Below are 26,729 nucleotides of genomic sequence, written 5' to 3'. Positions count from 1 at the left end.
CCAATGGAGTCTAAATAGTTTCGTGGCAGTTTGATTTCTTTTCATGTAAGAAGCACATGAGTAGCTTTTTGTTAATAGACTTTATTTCTTGGAGCAGTTTTCAATTCATGATAAAATTGAGGAAGTTCCCATATACTTTCTACACATACATAGTCCCCTCCCCCCCACTATCAGTATCCCCCACCACACTGGTATATTTGTTACAATCAGCGAACCTACATTGATTGACATGTCATTATCACCCAAGTCCATAGTTTACATGAGGGTTCACTCTTGATGTTGTGCAATAAACCTTTTTAACATTTGGGAAATTTTACATTGTTCCTTGTTTTTCCCCTTGAACTATTCCCATTCCATTTTCTCCCCAAAGATTTCTCCTATTTTAATATATTTTTATGCCTGAAAGTCTCTGATTAAGCTCTCTCTCATATTTCTCTTCAACAAATTATATTTATAAATTGGTAAGTAATTTTTTAATTTCCTGTCATCATAAGGCACTTATGTGTTAAAAAATTACACAATTGGTTGAACAATTCAAAAACATTGAAATTAAATTGCTTGACAATTTAAAAACATTAAAATTATAACAATTGATATTAATGTTAAAAGGTAAAACTCCAAGGGGAAACATCCTTAATGAGATAAATAGATGAAACCTTCTCCCCTCTGATTAGTTCCAGGATAAAAGGATGAATGTTCAGTATCAATTATATTCCTATTTTTCATTCTTATAGAAGTTAAGTACTTTTTATAGATGCAAGCAGTGAGAAACCTTGTTCACATAAGTAAGTGGACAAGAATAGAAGAGCTTTGTGAGAGCAATGCCATTAAATTCTTTGAACTCCTTCCAAGTTACCTGCCACTGAGAGATCAATGATGATTCTTTTAATGCACCACCTGACATGATTAGGTGCCTTCCATTGTGTAAAGGCAAAGAGTTAGAAACCACTTGACTTCCCAAAAGATTTGTTTGGAGTTGTGAGTCTTTCTTTCCCTCTCACCACCCATGTTTCAAGTTGTCCCTTTGTTTTGAGCCTTTGAGCTCCACACCCAGGGCAGTAAGATCCTTTGTGGTTGTGAGGTGTGCCTTTCTCTTGGGAAGTGGGAAAAGGGCCTTCCACTCTCAGGCAGATCCATTTTAGAAAAGAGTATGTATGGAAGTTGAGGGTGTAGAAATCGATGCCCATCTACCCTTGGAGGGGCTTCAGTATACACTCCAAGGGGGACACAGTTGAACACAGCCTGGCCTTGAATGGTGACTCAGGCTCCCCCACAGTTAAATTAACTGTCTTCTGCTTCTGAATACATATACATATATAATATTTATATAAATATATATTTATAATATAAATATAAATTATATTGATATAAATATAATATTTGTATATAAATATATATATACACGTATATAATTTATTGTCAAATTGGTTTCCATACAACACCCAGTGTTCATCCCAACAGGTGCCCTCCTCAATGCCCATCACCCACTTTCCTCTCTCCCTCACCCCCCATCAACCTTCAGTTTGTTCTCAGTATTTAAGAGTCTCTTATGGTTGGCCTCCTTCCCTCTCTGTAACTTTTTTCCCCCTTCCCCTCCCCAATGGTCTTCTGTTAAGTTTCTCAGGATCCACATATGAGTGAAAACATATGATATCTGTCTTTTTCTGCCTGACTAATTTCACTTAGCATAATACCCTCCAGTTCCATCCACGTTGTTGCAAATAGCTAGATTTCATTCTTTCTCATTGCCAAGTAGTATTGTATTGTATATATAAACCACATCTTCTTTATCCATTCATCAGTTGATGGACATTTCGGCTCTTTCCATAATTCGGCTGTTGTTGACAGTACTGCTATAAACATTGGGGTACAAGTGCCCCTATGCATCAGCACTCCTGTATCCCTTGGGTAAATTCCTAGCAGTACTATTGTTGGGTCCTAGGGTAGGTCTATTTTTAATTTTTTGAGGAACCTCCACACTTTTTTCCAGAGTGGCTGCACCAGTTTGCATTCTCACCAATAGTGCAAGAGGGTTCCTGTTTCTCCACATCCTCTCCAGCATCTATAGTCTCCTGATATATTCATTTTAGCCACTCTGACCGGCATGAGGTGGTATCTCAGTGTGGTTTTGATTTGTATTTCCCTGATGAGGAGTGACACTGAGCATCTTTTCACGTGCCTGTTGGCCATCTGGATGTCTTCGTTAGAAAAGTGTCTATTCATGTCTTCTGCCCATTTCTTCACTGGATTCTCTGTTTTTTGGGTATGGAATATGGTGAGTTCTTTATAGATTTTGGATACTAGCCCTTTATCTGATATGTCTTATTAGGAACAGACCAGGAGACTCTGGGAGCCTCCAGAAGGAGGGTCTTTCAGTCCTTGGGATCAGAGACAGCCTCCCTGAGGAACATGTTTCTCATGTTCACCAAGGGAACAGAGATGAAGGAGGGAGGCAGGAGGGGAGATTCCAAGCCATAGAGAAGAATTATAAAGGCCCATAATCAGACTGTATGTCATGCTCAAGGAATAGAAAGGCGCAGTGAGGCTGCCGTGGAGAGTGCTATGGGGATAGCATGCACGGGGCCAAATCCGTGGACCTGACATGCTGTGCTGAGGGTTTTCGATGACAGCTTCATAAAACGTGTTTTCTGTTCAGATTTGTTTCTACCAAACTGCCTCTCACTAGAAAGCAGTACCCTGAAGTGGCCAAGAGTGTGGCTCCTAAAGTCAGACTGGTGGGATTTGAATCCTGACTCCATTGCTTGTTAGCTGTGGGTCCTTGAGCAAATTACCTAACTTCACCAAGTCTCTCTTTTCTTGTCTGAAAATGAGGATAATTTGTTTTTAGAAATACGTTGTGAGAAGTAAAGGCCATCATCCACACAAAGTGTAATACATACCATGATTTTAGTTGGCTTCGTTGTAGACAATAGTCTGAATGAGAGAAGCGATGGAGGCACGTGGGAGGACATGTCTCCAGAAGGTGTCAGTGGTGCTCTTGGATGCTCCATCTGAGACAGCGGTGCTGTATAATCTCACAAGTTTTGGGGCAGGTAATCAAAGAAGTGTGCATAGGAATCTAACCTCAGGCTACCTGAAGTTGTTCAGGACAAATTAAGGAAGTAATGATTTAATCCCTAGGTTCCCCATGATGCCAGGCACTTGCTCAAGAACTACATGAGCATCCACATTCTATTGAATGCTTCTTGTATTGTATCCACATTGTATTGATGCTTCTTGAGCATCCAGATTGTATTGAAAAACAGCCAGGGAAGGATACTGTAGGTGAGATGCAAGCCCAGGGGTGTCTTCCAGATGTAATGGGCAGAAGAAGAAGAAGCATTTACAAGCTAGTGTGAAAATAAAAGCAGTAACCAGCATTGTTTAGGAAGTGAGGACATGCAGAGGACAGATGCATAACATGGGGACATTATGTTTGGCTGTGTGTCTGGAGGCATGGGGTCAGCAGCCAGTGAAGTACAGCTAGGATACTATGGGCTGACGAGTGGTGTTTAGCACCATATTCTAAGCACCAAGACAGAGTTGTCAGAGATGGGGGCCTGTTATAGCCTGGGGCCCAGGATGTAGAATTTAAAGGATGTAGGTTGGTGGGCATAAAAACCCACGTTGAGGAAGGAGAGGTGTCAGTTCTACTCATTAACAATTGTGTCTGTTCTATAGTTGAGAAAGTTTCCCAAAGCTTCAAATATCCCAGAAAATTAAGCACCTCCTCAAAGAGAAAGAGCCTAAAGAAATTGTTTTATATTTCTATTTTGTATTTCAGGTAGGCCTAATGACTAGAAGAAAAGAACAAAAAGATGAGGTGGGAGGCACTGTGGAATCCCACAGGGAATGGAAGATAGGCCTCTGGGAAAGCCCACCCCCAATATTTATGGGGCCTAGGGCAAGAGCAGATTGAAGGCCTATAGGCAATATATCGATATATATTTAAAGTTCTAAATCAAGTTAATAAACAGTTAAATGTGTTCTATCTTCCTACCTGGGTGCCTTCATAATTACCTAAAAGTTTGGCCTTAGCATTCTTAGATTTCTTTTGAGTACTGTGCAAAAAGATGGTGTCATGGAGGTGCTCATGACCTTCCCCTAGACTTACCCTTCCACCCACCCCATCTATCCTGTCCCACCTGGGCCTTGCATGCATGATGTGGACACTCCAGCCCAGAGAGTAGGCTTTATACAACCCATCACTCTCCTGCAGGAGCTGCCCCTTGGCCACCTTCTGGCCTAGATGCACATACTAGCAGTGCCATCTACCCTCAGGAGGATGGGTGTAGGGCAGAGCCTCAGGGCCATTTGGGCAGGGAATTCCAAGGTTCTGAGTTTGTGGAGTATGGACTAAAATGTGGAGGTCATTGGCTCCAGGTGGCCATATCCCTTTGGCCCCATAAACTTACTGCCCTGTGAGTGGGGGAGTGGCTGAATGAGGGTCAAGGCAGGGACCCTTTAAAGTGTGGAGTCAGGGGGCACCTGGATGGATCAGTCAGTTAAGTGTCCAACTCTTGATTCAGGCTCAGGTCATGATCTCTCAGTTTGTGAGTTCAAGCCCCACATCAGGCTCTGTGCTGACTGCATGGAGCCTACTTGGGATTCTCTCTCTCTTCCTCTCTCTCTGTTCTCCCCCACTTGTGCTGTGTCTCTCAAAATAAATAAGTAAACCTAAAAAAAAATAAAGTGTGGAGTCAGGGCAGGGGCCCCTCTTGCCCAGGTGGTACTGCTTCTTTTGGGTAAAGTGGGTTGGGACAGTAGAACCTTACTAAGAGCAACTTTATTTACCTTAGTTTCTCTGTCTGGTTGTCATTAGAAAGCCTCCTCTTCCCACTTGATTGGAATCACAGGTGGTCTGCTATTCCTAAATAAGTGCCAGATGTGCAAATGGAGGTCAGCTGTTGCCCGAAACCAAACTAGAGGTTTAGGGGTGCCGGTGTGGTTCAGTTGGTTAAGCACCCAAATCTTGATATCAGCTCAGGTTGTTATCTCACGGTAATGAGATCAAGCCCCATGTTGGGCTCCATGTCTGAACATGGAGCCTGCTTGGGATTTTCTCCCCCACTCTGTCTCTGCCCCTCCTCTGCTCCCACTCTCTCTCTCTCTCAAATAAATAAACATTTAAAAAATTAAAAAAAATAAAGACCGAAGAGAGTCTCTGGAAACACAAAAAGATTCTTAGGAGAACAAGGATATCTTACATGTAGAGAATACTCACGAATATTCATTCATGGACTGAGAACTGATTGGTTTACTCTTTGTTCCAAGAAGGTGATATTACGAAGTAATGTATTTTCTCTGTTTCTTTCCTCTCCAGCTGCCCCCAAGTCGTGCATTCTCAGTTGTGAGAAAAGGGATCAAGCTGTAACTGAAAGTCTCATTTCCCATTTTAAAGTTCTTTTATTGTTCACCTCACCTGGTCCACAGTTTCCATGAGTAACAGATAAGGAGTTAACTCTTGAGTTCCACTGCTTGCTACAGAGCAGCTCAAGTTGAGTTAGCTGACCTCACGACTGATGAAAAGTTCTGACCCAAGGACAGTGGGTCCATTCTAAGGACTACGGTCTCTCAACTCCAGCTCAGATTTACTTCGTGGGTTTTTTCCATTTTCTTTAAAACAAAAACAGTGTAAGGGTGCCTGGGCAGCTCAGTCGGTTAAGCGTCTGACTCTTGATCTCAGCTCAGGTCATGATCTCATGGTTCATGAGATTGAGCCCCATGTTGGGCTCTGCACTGACAGCATGGAGCCTGCTTGGGATTCTCTCCCCTCTCCTCTGCGCCCCCCACACTCTGTCTCTCTCAAAATAAATGAACTTTTTTTTAATAAATACAATTTTTAAAAGAATAAGTAAAAAAATAAAAACAGTATAGCACCATCACTTGCAAGGAAAAAAAAAGTTACTCTGAATCTGAAAAAATGAAAGGGATCTCAGAAAAGTCTTAGAGAAGGACAAAGCTACAGATCCTGGCCCTTTGGGATATCCTTATAAAATGAGGCCCTTCACAGTTTAGAAAGGCTCTTCTCTTACCTGTCCCTGAGGTGTTCTTTTGCCACATGATGGTGAATAGCTCAGGCCGCAGTGTTTCCTCTGTTCCTTCTTCCCACTCTTACATGGTTCACCTGCCATGTAAGAGGTGTGCTTGTAGGCATCACTCTGCCTTTACTCTTCACTGCTCAGTTTTTTTTTTTATTGTGGCAAAATATTCATAACATGGAATTCACCATTTTAATCATTTTTAAGGGTATAGTTCAGTGGCATTAAGTGCATCCACACTGTTGTGCCGGGTTCTCTCCTATGGTATTTAGAGCATTTTAATACTGAAAAAAAATGAGGAAGAACTCTAAGTTCTGGCACTGACTGGCCTTTGGCCAATCACTTAATCCTCCTGCTTCCTTACCGGTAAAGTAGTAATAGTACCTATGTTGTGGGGTTCTTGTAAGTGAGCTCTTGGTGTCGACTTCTGGCAGGTAGTATATGTTACATATTAATGGTTAGTCATGATCTTCAAGCCAAACATGTAAAATTAGAATAGTTTCTGAATCCTAGATGATAATCACACTAATTCATGATATGCTGTCCTTTTCAAATAAGTAAAAGTATTGACAAACATATTAAAAGATAATTCGGTAAGAATTATCAGAGCAATTGTACTTGACTGATTTCCCCTATTGAAGTTGGCAAATTGCCATTTTTTATGCATTCTGTTCCCAGGAAATATCCTAATTCTGCATATTTTATTTGCCTGCACTTTGCTTCCTTCCCTTCTGTCCAGTACACTCTGTTCTTTTTTTTTAAATATTTAGTAAGTTTTCATTAAAAATTTTTTTAATGTTTATTTTTGAAGGAGAGAGAGACAGAGTGTGAGTGGCGGGGGGATGGGGGGATGGAGCAGAGACAGAGGGAGACAGAATCTGAAGCAGGCTCCAGGCTCTGAACTGTCAGCACATAGCCCAACATGGGGCTCGAACCCACAAACAGTGAGATCATGACCTGAGCCGAAGTCGGACGCTCAACCGACTAAGCCACCCAGGTGCCCCAAGTTAGTTTTCATTTTAATTTCAGTATAGTTAACATACAGCATTATTTTGGGGAGCCTAGGTGGCTCAGTTGGCTAAGCATCCAGCTCTTGGTTTCGGCTCGGGTCATGGTCTCACGGTTCGTGACTTCAAGCCCTGCGTAGGGCTCTGTGCTAAAAGTGTGGAGCCTGCTTGAGATTCTTTGTCTCTCTCTCTCTCTTCCCCTTCCCTCATCTCTCTCTAAATAAATAAATAAACTTTTTAAAAAATGTTCTATTAGTCTCAGGTGGACAATATAGTGAGTAATTGAACAATTCCATATCTTGCCCAGTGCTTCTTATGAAAAGTGCATTCCTTAATCCTCATCACCTATTTCCCTCATTCCCCCCCCCCCCCACACCCACATCCCCTCTGGTAACCATCAGTTTGTTCTCTGTAGTTAAGAGTCTGTTGGTTTGTATCTCTCTTTTTTTCCTTTGCTTGTTTGTTTCTTAAATTCCACATATGAGTGAAACCATACGGTATTTGTTTTTCTCTGACTGACTTATTTCACTTAGCATTATGGTCTCTAGCTCCACCTCTTTTTTTGTCAGTCTTTTATATATATGTGTATATATATATATAGAATATATATACATATATAATTTACTGTCAAATTGGTTTCCATCTAGCTCCATCTCTGTTGTTGCAAACATCAAGATTTTATTCTTTTTTATGGCTAAGTAATATTCCTGTGTGTGTGTGTGTGTGTGTGTGTGTGTGTGTGTGTGTGTGTTCTTTATCCATTTATCTATTGATGGACACCTGGGCTGCTTCCCTAGTTTGGCTATTGTAAATAATGCTGCAATAACCATAGGGGTGCATGTATCCTTTTGAATTAGTGTTTTTGTACTTTTGGAGTAAATACCCAGTAATGCGATTCCTGGATCATAGGGTAGTTCTATTTTTAACTTTTTGAGGAACCTCATCTTGTTTTCTAGAATAGCTGCACCAGTTTGCATTCCCACCAACAGTGCATGAGTGTTCCTTTTTCTCTACATCCTCACCAACACTTGTTGTTTCTTGTTTTGTTAATTTTGGCCATTCTGACAGATGGGAGGTTATATCTCATTGTAGTTTTAATTTGTATTTTTACAGATATTGAGCATCTTTTCCTATGTCTGTTAGACACATTTGTGTCTAAATTCAGTCACTGTCCTCCAGAGGTATATGTTCCAGTTTTAATACATTTTTTTCATGCGTTATTTTACAAAACTCTACATTTTCACATAAAAGTCCTCAGTGTTTTAATTATGACACTGGTCACTCATAATAATCACTTTGTATATTGATACCTCAGCTATACTGGTTATGTGAAGATTAACCCTTGGATACTCATGATTTTTTGGAAACATTCGTTTATCATTTTGTCTCAGCCCTCTCATTGATACTCAGTATTAACAAGGTATGATACATGGGTTAATACAAACCCCACTTAGAGACTATGCACCCATTCATGAATGCTTTAAAACCATGGTCTTCCCTGTCCGTTGTGAAGCTAGTTCCCTTTCCAGAAATTCCCTTTCTGCTTCTGTCTGTCCTTAGAAGTTGCCAAGCAGCAAACCCTGTGCTGTGGTTTTTAAAACTTAAAGTAGTCACTAAATTTATAAAAATCCAGATTTCAAGTTTCTCTTCATCCGCCAGAATCTCTAGTCCACAGGACCTTGGGAGGCTACATGACCTCCACAAGCACATGGGGCACGGGCTCCACCAGCAATCCAGACCCAGGCTCTTCCAGTACATTAGGGTCTCCCCGCTTCCAGCATTTGACACGTTTTCTAGACAATGGAATTTAACAATTAAATGTTGTCATATCCTTTGCTAGTGTTTTCTATTTTATGTTTGTTTCCTCGTTGATTGTGCACAATGGGAGGAAGAGAAGGTTTTACATCCGCCTCGGTAGTCAGCACTTGGTAAAGCCTCGGTAAGGCACTTGGTTGACAGATACCATATGTTGTGGTCCCCACTCTTTTTCCTATAGGTGCGTCTTCTCTCTACAGCAAGACAGTGAGTCCCTTGCAGTGGCTAGCATGGCGATGAACACTCACTGATTCTGATCTCTTAATATTTTCTTTAGAATTTTTACTTGGATAACAAAGGAAAAAAAGAAGGGAAGGAAACAAGTGAGAAAATGAATGCTAAGAACAAGGAATCCTTACTTGAGGTAAGTGTAATTTTGCAGAGTAGAAGAAAAGAGAAGGATGCTAACTGTATCTATTTTTAAATTATTTGCTTCTTAGAACAATGGGATATTCTGAGACACACTGAAATTTGAACTTGGGGTTTTAAAATCAAATTATTACTAAATTATAGCTATTTAGATAATTAAACTGGTTCTTTGAGTCAGTTGTTTAAAAGTATGGCTTTAGACTATATTTTACTTTCATGAAGTTGGATTAGTGATTCTCGCCTAAAACACTTAAGAATCCACGTAAAACTCGTCTCTTAACATTCCATGTTTTTCATTACTGAAGTGCTCCCCAGAAGTCAGATGTAAGGATTTCCAAACCTTGTTTACAGTGAATTCTAAAATGTTCTTTCAGTAGCCAGGTGTGGTAGGAAGTGTGGGCTTTGCCTTAGGAGACCTGACACAAGGTCTGGGTCTGCCATTGAGGTTCGGATGTTATACGGCAAGTCCAAGAACCTCGATCATACTGAATTATTACAGCGATCCAGGGCAGTAATGGAAGCACTGGGTCGATTACTGTGCAGATGTTCGTGATTATCACTATAGGGGCATGTTCCAGAAGTTTATTTGATGGTTGGTTTTTTTTGAAACTCCTAGTGAGTTTTCAGGTAGTAACTGTGCTAAAAATCAGGGCTCTGCTCCCAGCACATAATGCAGATGAGTGCAGAGATCTAAAGTCAACACACTTGTGAGGGTGAAGAAAACCTGTGTAGGGTTCCAGCCCAGGTTTTCTTCACCTTCAAAAATGTGTTGACCTTTTGTTTTCTTTTGAGGCTTCTTCTGAAGATTCAGATGACCTGGTGAGCTCTGGACGCATGTTCACACCTGGAGCCAGTTCGCTGACATTGATTAGCACCCTTTCTGTTATTCACCAAGACCTGGCCAGGCTCCCGCACAGGTTTCTCTCCCCACCACATTCTCACAAGCCCATAACCAGATGGAGCAGACATCAGAACCTTCTGCCACTCACAAGGTCCTGAAAACATGTTATAAATTCCAGCTTCTGGAGCCAAGAGCACAGTGGGTATTTCACACGAAGGCGTAGCAGTGGGGATAGGGACATTCTCTGCATTTAGCAGACTCCAGGTTGTGTCGAGGAAGAAAAAGCACCAGGTACCCAGCAACAAGGAGATTCAGGTTCTGAGTGTACCTAGCAGTGATGGAAACTGACAGACAGGGAAGGGGAGAGTGAAGTTTCCTGACACAGCCGTTTGTTTTTAATCATCAGCTGTCTGTAACTCAGGGACAGCTTGTGCCTTGGTTTATACAGTTGCCTGAATAGTTCTTGTTCTAGGACTTCAGCGGTGCATTAAAGGCTGGATGTGAAAGAAAATACAAAGGATGTTACGCTATGAAAAATCAGCACTATTCTGCTTTCTAATTTGGGCCAAATATCTGATTGAAGAGATTATTGACAAGGCAACTAATACTAGCTAAATTGGAGGAGAATATGAACAAAAATGTGTCCCAGCTCCACTATATATACATTTCCTGGCAGGGTACAAAACTAAAAGTTATTCTCCATTTATGAGATGGAGTAGAAGGGGGTTGAGAGTTACAAAAAAGAAAGCCAAAAGTAAGTTTGAGTATTTGAACTGGAATAAAATGCTGTACTTTTACTGAATTGCTTTTTAAAAGAAATTTACTAAGAATTATTTCATTATATCTAAGTTTTCACATTCGAAAATCTACACCTAGAGAATTTGCTTTGTCCTTCTCCTTTTCTGATACCATAGTGTTAATAACTGCCTTCTTCATTCTTCAGTAAGAAAACTATCCCAAGAATAAATTAACATACACATGTTTATGTGAAGAATTATATATTCTAACTTTTCTGTTTAGTGGCAGTAAAATAGTAATTATTTTTACTTATAGGAAAAGAAATAATTTTTCTATTTACCAACTTATAATAACAGAAATAGCCTTTATTTAATGCTTACTTTCACAGTACACCAAGATTGTACTCATAACCTTTCTTATGAAGTTGGAGCTATTATTACTCCATTTTTGCAAGCAAAGGAACTGAGATTTAATGACTTGCCCACGGTCACAAAAGTAAGTAGTTGAGAAGTCTTGAGGTCTAACTCAAGAGCTGAGGTTCAACCACCATGGTATCCTTCCTTTCTTTTGGCAAACAGCATGCAGTATAATTGTATGCAGAGTTACAGACAAGTGACTTTTAGCTGGTTTGGCTAAAAGGCTAGTTTGCCATAGTTTGTTTAAATGTGAACAAAAATTTGTGTTTTTTTTTTCACGTGTTCTCCATAATTGGAATCTCAATTTCAGGAAAGTTTCTGTGGAACATCTGTCATTGTGCCAGAACTTGAAGGAGCTCTTTATCTGAAAGAAGACGGAAAGAAATCCTGGAAAAGGCGCTATTTTCTTTTACGGGCTTCTGGAATTTATTATGTACCCAAAGGAAAGACTAAGGTCAGGAAAATAAAGTAATACGCTTTATCAAAAAATCATTTCATGAAAATGAACCTGAAGAAATTCTCAGACAGTAATTTAAATACACTCCTTTGTTCTGAGATTTGTGTTCCTACAATGTTTATATAAATGCATATCCTGGGGCGCCTGGGTGGCGCAGTCGGTTAAGCATCTGACTTCAGCCAGGTCACGATCTCGCGGTCCGTGAGTTCGAGCCCCGCGTCGGGCTCTGGGCTGATGGCTCAGAGCCTGGAGCCTGTTTCCGATTCTGTGTCTCCCTCTCTCTCTGCCCCTCCCCCGTTCATGCTCTGTCTCTGTCTGTCCCAAAAATAAATAAACGTTGAAAAAAAAAATAAAAATAAAAATAAATAAATAAATAAATAAATAAATAAATAAATAAATGCATATCCTATTCTGACAGAATTACAGAAGTCCTTTTGAATTTTTCCATAGCTTTCTCCTGAAGGCAAAGAATTTTATCTGTTTTAAAGTCAGGTTTCAAAAATTATAGCAGAAGCACTTTTCTAGAGAGTAATTTGCTACTTTACATACCTATTTCTGAGGACGTTTTCCTCCTGTATTTACTCTCTTGTTCTATAGTCTATATATAAACTTCTATCTGGAATCATAGAGGTATAAGCATTGACAGATCTACATCAAGATTGTAGCCCTTATTCCCTGAGCATTTAAATTGTTCTCTGAGGTGTGCTATATGCTTTTCCCTGCCTGTTTTAAGAGAGGATCTTAGCTGTCGTTTAACTTCTACTTGGTGATTCAGGATTATTGCCTCAGAAGTACAAGCATATCATAAATTCCTCATCTTTGAAATGAATTTAGACTCTCATTATGACCATTAGCTTTTCCTGAGACCCTTATTTTAGAGGCTTGGGGCATTTCCATCTTTTGTTCACCATTAAAAAGCTTTAGGATACCTCTCAGCTCTCTATATCTGAGGTATGCTGAAGCATTTTGCCTTCACTGCCAAATCCAGGGCACCACCCAATGGCATATGTACAAACTGCAGGTTTCTAATAAGGCTTGACCTACATTCCCAAGCAGGTGAAGTCATGGGAAATATCCAGATCTGCTCCTCTATCTCTGTGGGAATGCAGGAGAGGCATTATGGGTAATGCCTGGTGGAGGGCAGCTACTGGGCCTACTTAGTGTCAGTCTTAGAGAACTGATACCTTCCCATTTATGCCACCTTCATTCTGGCCCCACACTGGGATGTAATAGCTGACACAGAAATTATTTTGGAAGTGCTATGTTTTTGGCATTTACGTGTAAATTAGATGTATAAATAAACCTATCACAACACATTGGCTTTGGGCAAGAGTACTTTCTCTCACTACTACCATTAACCTCAGAATGGAGGAAGGAGCCAAGGAATGAAGAGAAAGAATAAGAAGTAGGATTTTTGGAAATGAAGAGGCAAAACTGTATTCATTCTTTTTTTTAAAAATTTTTTTAAATTTTTTTATTTTAAAGAGAGAGAGCACAAGTTGGGGAGAGGGACAGAGGGAGAGAGAGAGAATCTTAAGCAGGCTCCATGCTCAGCACGGAGTCTGATACAGGGCTCTATCTCACGACCCTGGGATCATGACCTGAGTCAAAATCAAGAGTCAGCAACTAACCTGAGCAACCAACCACCCAGGTGACCCAAACTGTCTTTATTCACTCTTGACATGATTGTCTACCAGACAATATAAGACACTTAACTGAAAAACTATTAAGACCAAATAAATTTACCAAACAAGAAATTATTTTCTTTTGTACAGATAATATGCTAATTAAAATGTAATGAATTATTTAATGCATAGTAGAAACAAAAAATACAAAAATACCTAACAATAAACTCAACAGGAAATGTTCAAGACCTATATGGCATAAAATACAAAATTTAATAAAAGAACTGAAATAGAACTGAATACATAGAAATGTACCATGTTGCTAGATGAAAAGATATGAATCTCCCCCCAAAACTTTCTATATATTAAATCCCAAGAAAAATTTCAATAGGATTTTTTGACTTGAAGTTCACAGACTGATTCTAAAATTCATCAGAAAGAGAGACTGTTCCAAAAAAAAAAAAAAAATGTGAAGAGCATTGAGGTAGAACCCCTCCTCCCAGATGTCAAAACATTAGATGAAAACTACTATAGCACAAGTAGAGAAAACAGATCAACACTGAGATCTGATAATATAAGGGAAATTGAAGTGAGCATTTTATAGCAATGGGGAAAGAATGTGGTATTTAATAAATAGCAGTGAAATAATTGTATCACCATTGGGAGAAAGTAGTTTCGTACCTCATACCATGTTCCAAATTAAATCCTAGGTTGATTAAATCTATTTAGAAAAAATTTTTAAATCTTCTTTTATCTATATTCTCTTTTAAATTTTATTCTAAAAAACATGGGTTAATATTTTCATAATTCAGGGTTGGGGAAACCTTCAGCAAGACTAGAAGCTCAAAATTATAAAGGAGAAAATTTGACAGTGTAAGATTTTTTTTAATTCTTTATAGCCAAAGATACCAAAGAAGAAGTTAAAGACTAGTTCTGGAGTCAAAGAGTACACTTCAGCATGTATAACCAAATATGATTATCCACAAAATATAAAGACCTCAACAAATCAATAAGAAAAAGACAAATGTACTCACAGAAAGATGGCAATGGTTATTGAGAATTTACAGAAAAAGAAATATCAGTAGCTAGTGAATAATTAAAAAGTTGCTCTGTCTTACTAGTCAGGGAAATGTAAATTAAAAAGTGAAATATTTCTTCCTGTGGGATTGATAAAATTAACAATATTGATAATATCCAAATTTTAGCAGGAGTAAGAAAAGTGGGCACAGTCGTGCTCTGGAGGTGAGAATATAAATGAGTGCAGCCATACTGGGGAACAATTTAACATCTATTCAAATATAAAAGGGAATACCCTTTGAAATGGCAGCTGCACATTTAGCAATCTGTCCCATGGAAATATTTGCTCAGATGCACAGTATTTTTTGAAAGAGCAAAATATTGCAATAACCTCTAGTCATTTTTGGTAGAATGGCTAAGTAAATCATTGCACCTATTCAGTGAGATGCTGTGCAGCCATTACATGACTGCGATGTATCTATCCATTCATATATGTCTTGACATATAGAAAGACCCCATGTTAAGAAAATAAATTCATGGAACAGTATTTATAGTAAAATTTCATTCATATTTTTCAATTTGTGGATGTGTATGTATGTATGTATGTAAGTGGGTGTGTCTGCACATACATATGTATATAAATGTTCACCCAGAAGCATTTGGAAGAATACTTCCAAACTATTAACAATGGTACTTCCAGAGAAAAGAGTGTGGAGGAATATTTTCATTTTATTATATATACATCTAATACATTATTTTTAAAAATTATGATGAATATATTTTATATTTTTAATTAAAAAACAAGACTTTGAAAAGCCAGAAGAAAATACCTTGCAAGAAAAAAAACCGTGCAACCATATATAAAGGACTAATTGTGCACTGAGGTGTAGCAATTCTGCCCTGTATTCTTTATTCACTAACCTGGTAAAGAACTATGGAATGTGAAGGTAAAAAGACAATAATAGAGCGAATTTGTAATGGAAGTGTAACCAAATATGTAGATTAGAGGTTGCAGTCCTCACAACACATATTATACATGGAGGAGAGGTTTCCGTTTCCATAGCAACACCGCCAGCACTAACGAGAAAGCATGAAAGGAATCCTTTTTCTCAGGGAGAAGTGCATGAAGTATGTGCTAATTTACTGAGCATCAAATTTACCTCTTATTGTTCATCCTGAAGAGGGCTTTTTCTTTTTTAATGCTCAATCATGAAATCCATCACTGACTTAGAATGGCAAAAGCCAAAATGAAATTTCCGACTAGACGGTCAGTATCCTTGTCTTGACTGCATCAATAACAATGACTCAAGGTCAGTCCATCAGATCTGCTGCTGAGAGTCCACACGCAGGTGCTAGAACAGCAGTATAATCTTTCGCTCCATTTCTGGGTTTGTGGAACAGTTTCATCTTGGGTGTGCTCATGTACCTCTTAAAACGCAGTCTTGACTTTTAGAAGACTTATACGTAATAGATGCTTAAACAAGTTACCGAAATTCAATATTTTTCTGCTAAAATGTAATCCTTAGTTGTGCCATCAAGGACGACCTTGAAAATTTATTAGCTGTCAACTCAGTTAAGGTGATTTTTTTTCTCTTCTCTTTCAGACATCTCGAGATCTGGCATGCTTTATACAGTTTGAAAATGTCAACATTTACTATGGGATTCAGTGTAAAATGAAATATAAAGCACCGACTGACCACTGCTTTGTTTTAAAGGTGTGTTATACGAAGTCCTTGATTTAGATTTGTGAACAAGTTGAGTTAATATTTTTTTAAGGAAAAAAGCATTAAGTGTCCCATAATTAACCACAAGTGTATCATAATAATTTTTTTGAAATAGGAAAAGTGGAAGCATTTCTACCCTGAATTCCTGTTTCTGATTCTAAAACTTTAAAATGAATCTGTCCAGGCTTCTTCATCACTTCTTAGAGCTAGGATTTAGGGTCAACATTCTTTTAGTTCTGCACCTTCCTTTCCTTAGTCTACTCAAGAGCCGTGTCACATTTGGGGCTCATACAACTGGGCTGAATCACTCACTTCTGGTTCTTGAGTCTGCTTTTTGCTAACTGTGTCAGCTCCTGCAGTCACAGAAGATTTTAGCAGCTTTTCCCTACTTCCCACTCAACTTCGTCTTCTACCTTGTCCCCAGACATTGTCTACACTCTTCTCAAAGGGTCTCTCATCTACGAACTTCTCAGCATACCTTGCCTTCTACTTGCAGAAGACAGAAAAGAGAAGGATTGAGTTGCCCTGGTTTACTTCATATTTACTTCTGAACTTAACTAATGGAGTAATCATCCTCACAACTCTGCACCTCAGAGGAAAAGGCTCCCTCCTCCAAGGCCAGTCCCCCTCCAGCATTAGCCCTTCCCTGGGACCGCACCATCAGTGACTCCGTTTTGCTTCAGCATCTCCAACCTCTCTCCAGAGAATTCTTCTCTTGGGCTACAACGCGTTCAAATATTCCTCGGTTTGGGAGGTTCCAAATTACTTCCCTCAGTTTGATCCACCCCATTCCTTTAAGCAACGCCTGCTTCTGTCTTCCCTTTAACTCAGACTTCTTGGGAAAGCAATATGTCCTCCATGTCCTCAACTTTCATTCTGTCAGTAAAACTCATTCATTCCAAAATATTTCTCTCCAGCCAACTGCTTTCTGGGAGGTTGGGATATAGTGAACAAAACAAAGAACTTCTCTGTGGAGCTTGCACTCTGCAGGCTTCTCCTCCCTCCTGTGCTGTAACTGTTACTAAAGTGTCCAGTGAGGTGGGCATCAGGTTAAGTCTGCACTCTTGATTTCATCTCAGGTCATGATCTCATGGTTATGAGATCAAGCCCCAAATTGGGCTCAGCACTGACATCTTGGGATTCTCTCTCTCCCCCTCTCTCCCTGCCCCTCCTCCCCTCAAAATAAATAAACAAAAACTTTTAAAAAGTTTCCAATGAACAATCAGCGGTTTCAGTCCTCAGGCTTCTGGTCCTCCTGGCATCTTTTGCATTGGTGATAACTGCCTCATTTTCTAGCCCTCTGCCTAGCCCCCTCTGTTCATCTGCTCCTCCATTTCTGTGGGTTCCTCCTCTTTCCACACATTCTGGGATGTTCTCCTGGGTTCTGTATTCTGTTCTCACCAGACTTGTGCTCTCTGAGAAGTCATAGTCACAGCCACAGCTCCAGCTGTCATCTGTATGCTAATAATTCCCAGTCTATAGCTGACAGTCTCACCTTCTCTCCCAGCCCCACCCTTGAGGTAACTGCACTGAGGGCACTTCAACCATAACCTGTCAGATGGTGATTCAACCCTCCCTCCACCCTTATAAACTCCCTCCTGCAGTCCCTATCAAGATGAATGATACCATCACCTGCTGTATTAGTTTTGGGGCGGGGGCGGGGGGGGGGGGGGAGGATGGGCTGCCATGACAAAGTGCAACAAACTGGTTCACTTAAAATAATGGAAACTTAAGCTCTCACGGTTCAGGAATCCAGAAGTTTAAAATCAAGCTGTCAGGAGGGTCGGTTCCTTTTGGAGGGCTCTGAGGGGAAATGTGTTCCATGCCTCTCTCCTAGCTTCTGACAATTTCCAGCAGTCTTTGGCACTCCTTCCTGGGCTTGTAGCTGCATAATGCCAATCTCTGCCTCTATATCACATGGCCCTCCTCTCTGTATGTGTTTGTGTTTCTTCTCTTCCTACAGGGACACCAGTCATATTGGATTAGGGCCCACCCTAACCAAGCATGACCCCATCCTAACTTGATTACATCTACAAAGAACCTATATACAAATAAGGTCATAATCACAGGTATCAGAAGTTAGGACTGCAGCATATCTTTGCAGGGGACACAATTAAACCCATAATACCCATCTGCTTTTCCAAGCTAGAAATAGAGAAATCTTCCTAAAAGTCTCTCCTGTTCCCTTTCTTTTTTTTAATTTTTTTTTAATGTTTATTTATTATTTTTGGGACAGAGAGAGACAGAGCATGAACAGGGGAGGGGCAGAGAGAGAGGGAGACACAGAATCGGAAACAGGCTCCAGGCTCTGAGCCATCAGCCCAGAGCCCGACGCGGGGCTCGAACTCACGGACCGCGAGATCGTGACCTGGCTGAAGTCGGACGCTTAACCGACTGCGCCACCCAGGCGCCCCCCTCCTGTTCCCTTTCTTGTCCAATCCATCATCACACTCTGATTTTCCATCTGAGACATCTCTCATCTAGCCCTCTGTCTGTCCTTCCTTGTCACTCCAGGCCCGTCTTCCACACGGCTGCCAGTTGCCGCCTGTATCACTCTGCTCTTTTAAAATGTCTGATACCTAGAGGACAATGTCCAGATCCCAGTTTGACACGAGCCCTTGACTCTAGCTCTCTCGAGCTGATTTTCTGCCTCTTCTTTCCATGGGTCCCAGACATTAGCCACACAGAATTTCTAGGTGTTCCTCAGATGTGTTTCAGTACTCTATAGCTTCTTCCAATGAACCTTTCTCATTTTCTGTTTTCAAACTTTTACTATGAAACTCACCATGTCATAGGGTAATCATATATTTCTTTACATATGTCTCCCCCACAACACCCCCAGCCACCACTTCCTAATTATGGTGTGAGCCTCTTATCTGTATTAATGAGGGACATATTCCTTAGCACCCAGAGGTATTTGGTGAATGTGTAGGTGCTTTGCTCTTAGTTCACCCACTCCCTTTGGTCTTGGACAAATGACTTACCCTCTCTGGCATAGTTTTCTTGTTTATAACACATAGTTACCTCACTTTAGAGGATCTGTAAGATCCCTCTTAACAGTAATGTTCTGCAATTGCCCTGACCTTTGTGTGCCTTTCAGCATGTCCTACAAGAGCTTCTCTCTGTTTATGATCAGGAATAATCAAACCAGTTGCACAAGAGTCTGGCCAGGGGTACTGAACCAGCATTTTTTCCTTAAACCCCTTTATAAATAATTTTTCAGCAAAAGGCTCAGTTAAGGAGTAAACCCTTTGGCAGGGTCCTAAGCCATGACTGGAAAACAAGCACAGTTACTTGCTATAGGATGTCCTGAGAGCCAGAAAGGAGCCTCGTGCCCACTAGATTAGCTCATCTTAGAATCATAAAATTTAAGGATTTCAAGAGACCTTTGAGGTCATCGGATGCTGTCTCCTGTATACATTTGTAGTATGTGTAGTGTAAGGAGGTCAGTGAGAATGTTGGAGAGAATGAACCAAGTTCTGTACACCTGTCTCATCACCATAGGAGGAGCCATTGTTAGAACTCAAGTTCAAGAGTTCTTGCCTCTTTCTTATGCTCAAAAGCCGTTATGTTTAATGGCTTTTACTCTATTTGGATTTTACTCTATTTGGATAAATAACATACTTAAGAATTATTTATTGTGCTGTTTAAGTGGATACCTCTACCCAGACAGCTGATTTGTGCATTTGACTGCAAGCATACATGATGTAAAGTCTGCTCTTGGGAACCTGGCTCTCATGTCCCATGAACCAAAAAATAAATGAAAAATATTTTAATACACCAAAAGCCAAGGTAACATTGTCAACTTTTTAAATGTGTCAGAAATAAAATAACAGCTGCTTTCTAAGAAAAATTATAAACAACAAACTGCCGAAGAGACCCATGTTTGCCCCTCTTAAATGACCGTCAATAAGAATACAGTTATGGGGTACCTGGGTGGCTCAGTCGGTTAAGCATCAGACTTTGGCTCAGGTCATGATCTTGAGTTCATGAGTTCAAGCCCCATGTTGGACTCTGTGCTGACAGCTCAGAGCCTGGAGCCTGCTTCACATTCTGTGTCTCCCTCTCTCTGCCCTTCCCCCGCTCACACTTTGTCTCTCTCTCAAAAATAAACATTTAAAAACAATTTTTTTTAAAAGAACATTGTTATAAGTTAAGGGGCTTTGTTTCTGGTGCTGGAAGACAAGGACTGTGGTTTGGTTTTGTGAATTTTATGGCTGGAGAGAGTGCTGCAGGCATTTGTGGAATGTCACATTCCATATAGGGACTAAGTCCTCAGCTTAGTGTACTTATCATCAATGTGACCTTCCAGTTAATTAATGTAACAAATCCGTTTTTGCTGTTGGGCCACATTATCCGCGTTGATAGTTTCAATTTTAAGGGCCTCCAACGGGAACGATCATTGGGGTAACATTTGTAAAGCTAAACTCTAACAGTTATATTAATGAGGAAGCACTGAACCCCAATAACGAAGAAATGCGCAGCAGCCATACAAAGTGCATGCTGCCATCTGCTGCCAGAATGGAGAACTACAGGCATCGTTGGGCAGCCTGGTGTCTGTCACCCCCCGAAAACCTAAGATGATTTTTCGTGATACAGATGCAAATTCTGAGGGCTGAAAGACCTAAACCAAGGGAATGGTCCATTTAAAGACAAAAGTATAAAGGTGGACATTCCTCAACTGGGTCAAAGGGCCAAAAGAAGGAATTCTTTACAATTTCTGATTTTTTGTGTGTGGTATCTTTAAAGTTTGGAATTTTGACCTAATAGCTTAATATAAATACAGAAATTCTAGGCAGTAGGACAAGAGACCCCCAAGGTTCTTGTGTACCATGGGGTAAAATATATAGTAACTTCTCTGGGCCTCAGTTTTCCCATTTGTAAAACCAAAACTTACTAAGCTCTCATCAAGCTCCTAAGAGTCTGTATGGGTCTTGTTATCCCTCTGGGCAATAACAGCAATGAGTTGTTAGATCAGCAGGGTGACTGGTCCAGATGTTGCTTCTCAGATTCACACTGAAGTTAAAGGCACGGTGTCGCTGGCTTACATCAGCTTTAGAAACAGCCATTTCCTTGAAGGTCAGTGATGAAGCTGGAAGCAAAAGTGAAAGGGAGTAGTCTGCAATACCCTTAGAGAGGAACTGGTCAGCTCCACTCCTTTCCCGCACTGAGGATGGCTTCCCAGTCTGTCAGCACTCCATTTCATGTGCACCACCACTAATTTATGCCTGTCCTAGCAGGATTAACAAGCTCCTCTGAGAGATGGAGGCAGAAGAGTTGGTCTCACACACACACACGCTCACACACACGCATGCACACATGATGGCTATGTTTGTAATTATTTTTCTCTATAATAAAACTTATTAAAAATGATAAAGGCCCATGAAAATTCACATGGCACAAATCTTAAAATCTAGATTTGGTTGCCTGCCCCTCACCTTGTACCCATGACACTTCTGGCTGAACAGGAAATCTTGCTTTTGTTCATTATTTCCTTCAACAGTTATTTCCACCTCTAAACCAGAATACTGACCACATGCCAGGCCATTGCTAAGCACTGGGGGTCTTCAGCAGTGAACAGCAGACATGGTCCCCACCCTCACAGAGCACACAGTCTATCAGAGACAGACACACACAACAGAAATTACAGAGGCAACAAGGATTAAGGAAGAGGGGCCCAGGTGATCTGATGACCAGAGACCAGTGTCTCTCTCCCCTCTTCATGCCTGCCAGTGTCACTGCTGTCTCTGACCATGAGCTCCTGGAGGGCTTGGACCCTAGTGCAACACCCCAAGCCATTGCCACTTGAGAATAGATAGAATATTCCTTCCCTGGGACACCCATCCAGAGGCCAAGATGGCCAGTATGAGTAGGAGATGACAGTTAACAAAAGGTGAAACCCTGAATTCCTGATAGGGGAGATATCCCTAAATATCCCTAGGACTGGTTGGGAGTCACAAAGCATTAATTCTGGGACTTAAGAATTGCATCAGGGAAGTTCCTTTATTTGATAAATGGAGAAACGATTTGGATTTCTTGTGGGAAAGGAGACGTGGTATATGCAAAGGCTTTTAAAAGCTAAAAAAAAAAGGAGAAATTAAAATTATTATGGATAATACAGTAAGAAGTGCTTATGATAAATCATGTCACAAATCTCTTAAATCCTTTCAAAATTGAGCCCACTCTAAAAATACCCCTATTTCTAATCCTGAAATTGCTGCCAGTAGCAATTTGCCACCACATCAGGAAATTAACATTGTTACAGTCTTAAATTTTTTTTTGAAAAGTGCTAATAGTTTATAAATGGTCTTTGAAATTACTTTTTTCTAGCATCCCCAAATTCAGAAGGAGTCCCAGTATATCAAATATCTCTGCTGTGACGATGCAAGAACCCTAAACCAGTGGGTCATGGGAATAAGGATTGCCAAGGTGAGAGAGCATTTGGGCTCACCCTATCTTGAATTGCATACCAGCATCCTGACCTGGGTGGGTCCAGTCTCCGTGCTGCTGAGAAACAGCTGGCCCATTCTCTGTGAATCAGAGCTGAAGATACTATCTCATTTATTTGCCCATTGGGGGTTTTTTTAATAGCGGGGAGTGATAGAAACACGGACCTCTCCAATGACCTGAGAATCAGGGTTTACTCTCCCATGAGACTTCTCAGACCTTCATTTACTCTTGGAGAGCTTTGCATGTGTCATGTGTAATTAAGACTGTTAGATTTATATGAAGACTTATGTACTCAAAATCGCGTGGCGAAAGCTCTCCTCTAATGTCTGGGTATGAAAGTATTAACTGACTCTGCCAATCTGGAAAATTACTTAACATGTGAAAAAAAACGATTTGTGGATGTTTTGTTGAAATCCTTACACTAAAAAAACAACTCCAGAAAAGAGTGAAAAGAGTAGCTACAAAGTACTTTTTTTTTTTTTTTTCTCAGTACGTATATTGCAATCAAGTGCAGAATCTGGGATAAATGGATTCCTCTCTTGCTTCTTTTGTGTTCTCTCCCCAGTACGGGAAGACTCTCTATGATAACTATCAGCGGGCTCTGGAGAGGGCCGGGCTCGCCTCTCGGACGAACCTGAGTACTGTCGGTGCAGTTCCACCAGCCCCACCTGCTACAGGTACCGTGCAGAGAGGAAATTCTCACACCTGTTCAGAGCTCAGAGCTCATGTTCAAACTTACACAACACATTTTGTAAAAACAGAACTTTGTTGGCACTGTGTACGTTTCCCTTCTGATGGTCAGGCTCAAGATCTCCACGCACCTGGATCTATTTCTTCAGAAGTGATTCTTAAGCAAAGCTTCGACCACTTTTCTCGTGATATGCTCATGGATAGGATGGCGATCACCAGTGTAGGGTGAGCTGGTCGAGTACTGTGTCTCATCAGAGTATAAAGGTTATATTTGTCCAAAGCTCCACTAGCACCCAGCAGACAGCCCACCCAAAGGACGAGATCATTCCCTGGTGTTTTGGCTCAGTGATATCATGGCCAGAGCCTTGTACCCAATCCCGGATATCACATTCTATAATAACATAACAGCTTCTTGCGTATATTTTTAAGGAGGACAGAACACTGAGAGATGAAGAGGGTACAATGCATTGCTTTACATATACTCGCTCTGATTCTTACAACAGCCCTGCAAAGTATAGATTATCATCTGCGCTCCTCAGCTGAGGAAACTGAAGCTGGGAGAAGCATAGTACCCAGCATCTTGTCAGTGGCTGAGCTACAATTCACACACATTGTCTTTATGATAACTAGTGGTTGAAAGAACTGGCACCATTTGCAGCAGAAAAGTTCTGGTCATTGTTTTTCAGTGTTGAAGAACGGTCCTAACATAAGGCTAGTATGTGTATTCTTTGCTGCTCAAAGGGTAAAAGCAGCTTAAAAGTGTGGAAGGTGCAATAAGGTAGATTTAACCCAACATTTAAAAATATTTCCATTAGATGTGTCCAGCCTGGCTGCTCTGTGAACAATGAGTTTCCGGAAGTGTCTATGCTGAATAAAACTGTTTTCTGCAGAGCACTTACCACAATGTGTAATCATTTTGTATATCCATTAACTCATTTGGTGCCTGTTTTCTCTACCAGACTCTTAAGTCTTGAAAGGACAAAGGACCATTTCACCATGTTCCACACATTGTGTTCCCAGAGCTTAAAAGCCTGGCACATAGTAAATGTTTATTGAGTTACTAAACAAAGGGTTGCCGAGGTTGGTTGAGAGTTGGGTTTCCTAATTCTGTTAGTCTTCAGCTTGGGAGTGAAACACCACTTAAAAGTTCTTGGCTGTTGGGGCGCCTGGGTGGCGCAGTCGGTTAAGCGTCCGACTTCAGCCAGGTCACAATCTCGCGGTCCGTGAGTTCGAGCCCCGCGTCAGGCTCTGGGCTGATGGCTCAGAGCCTGGAGACTGTTTCCGATTCTGTGTCTCCCTCTCTCTCTGCCCCTCCCCCGTTCATGCTCTGTCTCTCTCTGTCCCAAAAATAAATAAACGTTGAAAAAAAAAATTTTAAATGGCACATTTAAAAAAAAAAAAAAAGTTCTTGGCTGTCAAGCTTCCCCTTTCACTCTTTGCGGTGAGGCATTCTGAAACCATCTAGGGTATCTCTCCCAGGGTCATTGGTTTCCTTTCCAGTAAAGACTCCTGGGCTCTGTGGGAGGCATATCTGGCTCACTCCCATGGGTGGAGGCCCGTAGGTACCTTTAGGATGGGGGCTGGTCACCAAAAAGAAAGAGGAAGCAAGTGCTTCCACCACAGAGCTTTGGACATCACCCACAACTGGACACTTAATACTGCCTATTGATCTCACTGTGTTTCTGTAGACTGGCAGTCTTCAGCCAGGGATGACTTTGACCTCTGGGGAACATTTGGCAATGTCTAGAAACATTTTTGGTTGTCACACCTTGGGGGAAATGCCAGTGACATCTAATGGGTAGAGGCTAGGAGTGCTCCTACAATGTATAGGATAGGCCCCCACACAACAAAAAATTTTCCAGTCCCAAACGTCAGTAATGTTGAGCAAACCTGTTCCAGTCAATGCAATCTCCTAGTTTCTCATTGTTTTGGATGTTCTTCACTCTCCTCAGATTTCCAATCCCCAAATCTTTCACTCCCAGCAAAGGAACCATCAAATGGGAACTCCTTTGACTCCCCACCACTAAAACCAACAACTTACCTGCGTCTGCACCCATCCTAGTCGCATCCATTCTGTTACATCCTAACAAGGGCCATTCCTTCCATGCATGCCCTGGTCCCTATTCCAACACCAGCTGATGTTTTGCAGTACTCTGACACCCACCAATGGAGTTAGCTCAGACCAAGGGCACTGTCCCCAACAAAGCTGCCTTTCTTCCTATGTCATCCACACATCTGACCTCCTGGCTACAATTTCAGGGGTTCCCACTAGTTCTGGTTGATTAGAATGACTCACAGAACTCAGAAAAGTGCTATCCTTATTATTACAATTTTATCATAAGGGATACATATCAGGACCAGCCAAACGAAGAGACACATGCATAGCGCAAGGTCTAGGAGGGTCCTGGCTGCAGAACTTCTTTGTCCTCTTATTGACCACATGATTGATTTCAGTCCCCTCCCCAGAGGTTCGATTAGCCCAAAGCCCCAACCCTCTAATCACTTGGTTCATCTTTCTGATAACCAGCCCACATCCCAACCCATCTTGTTAGCATAAACTCAGATATTATCCTAGGGGTTCACTGAATAGCAAAGATATCCCAGTCACTTTGGAAATACCAAAAGTTTTAGAAGTTCTGTGCCGGGAATTCAGGACAAAGACTCGACAGATACTTTATTATACCATCCTCTTCTGCATTCTCTTCTGCTCTACTGAGTCCTTATCATTGTTCCCTTCTCCAAACAAACAAATAAGTTTTAAAACCCTCCTATGACTCCACACCTCCCTCCAGCTATTGCCCCACCTGACAACCAAACTGTTTTAAAGGGTAGACTACATTTGCTGCTTCCACTTCTCTACCCTCACTGACTCTGCCACCAATTTCAGTCAAGCTTCTGCCTCTAATGCCTTATGGAGAATGCTCTTGCTAATCCCACCAGTGGCCTCTAGGCTGCTAAATGCAACTATTATAAACCCCTGTTCTTCTCTGACCTTTCAGCAGCATCAACACATTCCTCCTTGAAACAGTCTCCTCTATTGGCTTTCAAGATAGTACACATTTGAGGCACCTGGGTGGCTCAGTCGGTTATTGTCCGACCTCAGCTCAGGTCATGATCTCAGAGTTGGTGAGTTCGAGCCCCACATCAGGCTGTCTGCTGTCAGCTCAGAACCCACTTCGGATCCTCTGTCTTCCTCTCTCTCTCTCTCTCTCTCTCTCTCTCTCTCTCTCTCTCTCCCTCTCTCTCTGCCCCTCCCCAACTCATGCACACGTGCATTCTCTCTCAAAATAAATAAACTTAAAAAAAAAAAAAGATAGCACATGCTCCAGACCTCTCATCGTACCCCCAACTGCTATGGTCACTCTTTTCTAACCTCCTCTACTAACTCTTCTACCCCACCTTAAATTGCCCACAGCCTCGTCAATCAATCCTAACCCTTTTCTCATTGACAGTCCCTCTAAGTGGTCTAAATCCACTCCTGGCACCATCTATGTGCTGACCACCCACAAATATATAAATCGAACCCAGACTTCTCTGCT

The 26,729-nt window shown here is 41.1% G+C and overlaps 1 protein-coding gene across 1 annotated transcript in view; it reads left to right on the top strand.

Moving 5' to 3' along the window:
* The window catches only part of APBB1IP (amyloid beta precursor protein binding family B member 1 interacting protein), a 97,490-nt gene that overhangs the window by 63,191 nt on the left and 7,570 nt on the right, over nucleotides 1–26,729 (top strand). Inside the window, exons 8-12 of the mRNA XM_040451171.1 lie at nucleotides 9,141–9,227; nucleotides 11,538–11,681; nucleotides 15,931–16,041; nucleotides 22,381–22,479; nucleotides 23,066–23,177. Of these exons, the coding sequence (XP_040307105.1) occupies nucleotides 9,141–9,227; nucleotides 11,538–11,681; nucleotides 15,931–16,041; nucleotides 22,381–22,479; nucleotides 23,066–23,177 (553 nt within the window). The remainder of the gene's footprint in view (nucleotides 1–9,140; nucleotides 9,228–11,537; nucleotides 11,682–15,930; nucleotides 16,042–22,380; nucleotides 22,480–23,065; nucleotides 23,178–26,729) is intronic.

Source organism: Herpailurus yagouaroundi, unplaced genomic scaffold (genome assembly GCF_014898765.1).
Source record: "Herpailurus yagouaroundi ecotype Mexico unplaced genomic scaffold, PumYag 203, whole genome shotgun sequence".
Taxonomy (NCBI): domain Eukaryota; kingdom Metazoa; phylum Chordata; class Mammalia; order Carnivora; family Felidae; genus Herpailurus; species Herpailurus yagouaroundi.
Note: the sequence above shows the minus strand (reverse complement) of the source record. Positions and strands in the feature narration are given on the sequence as shown.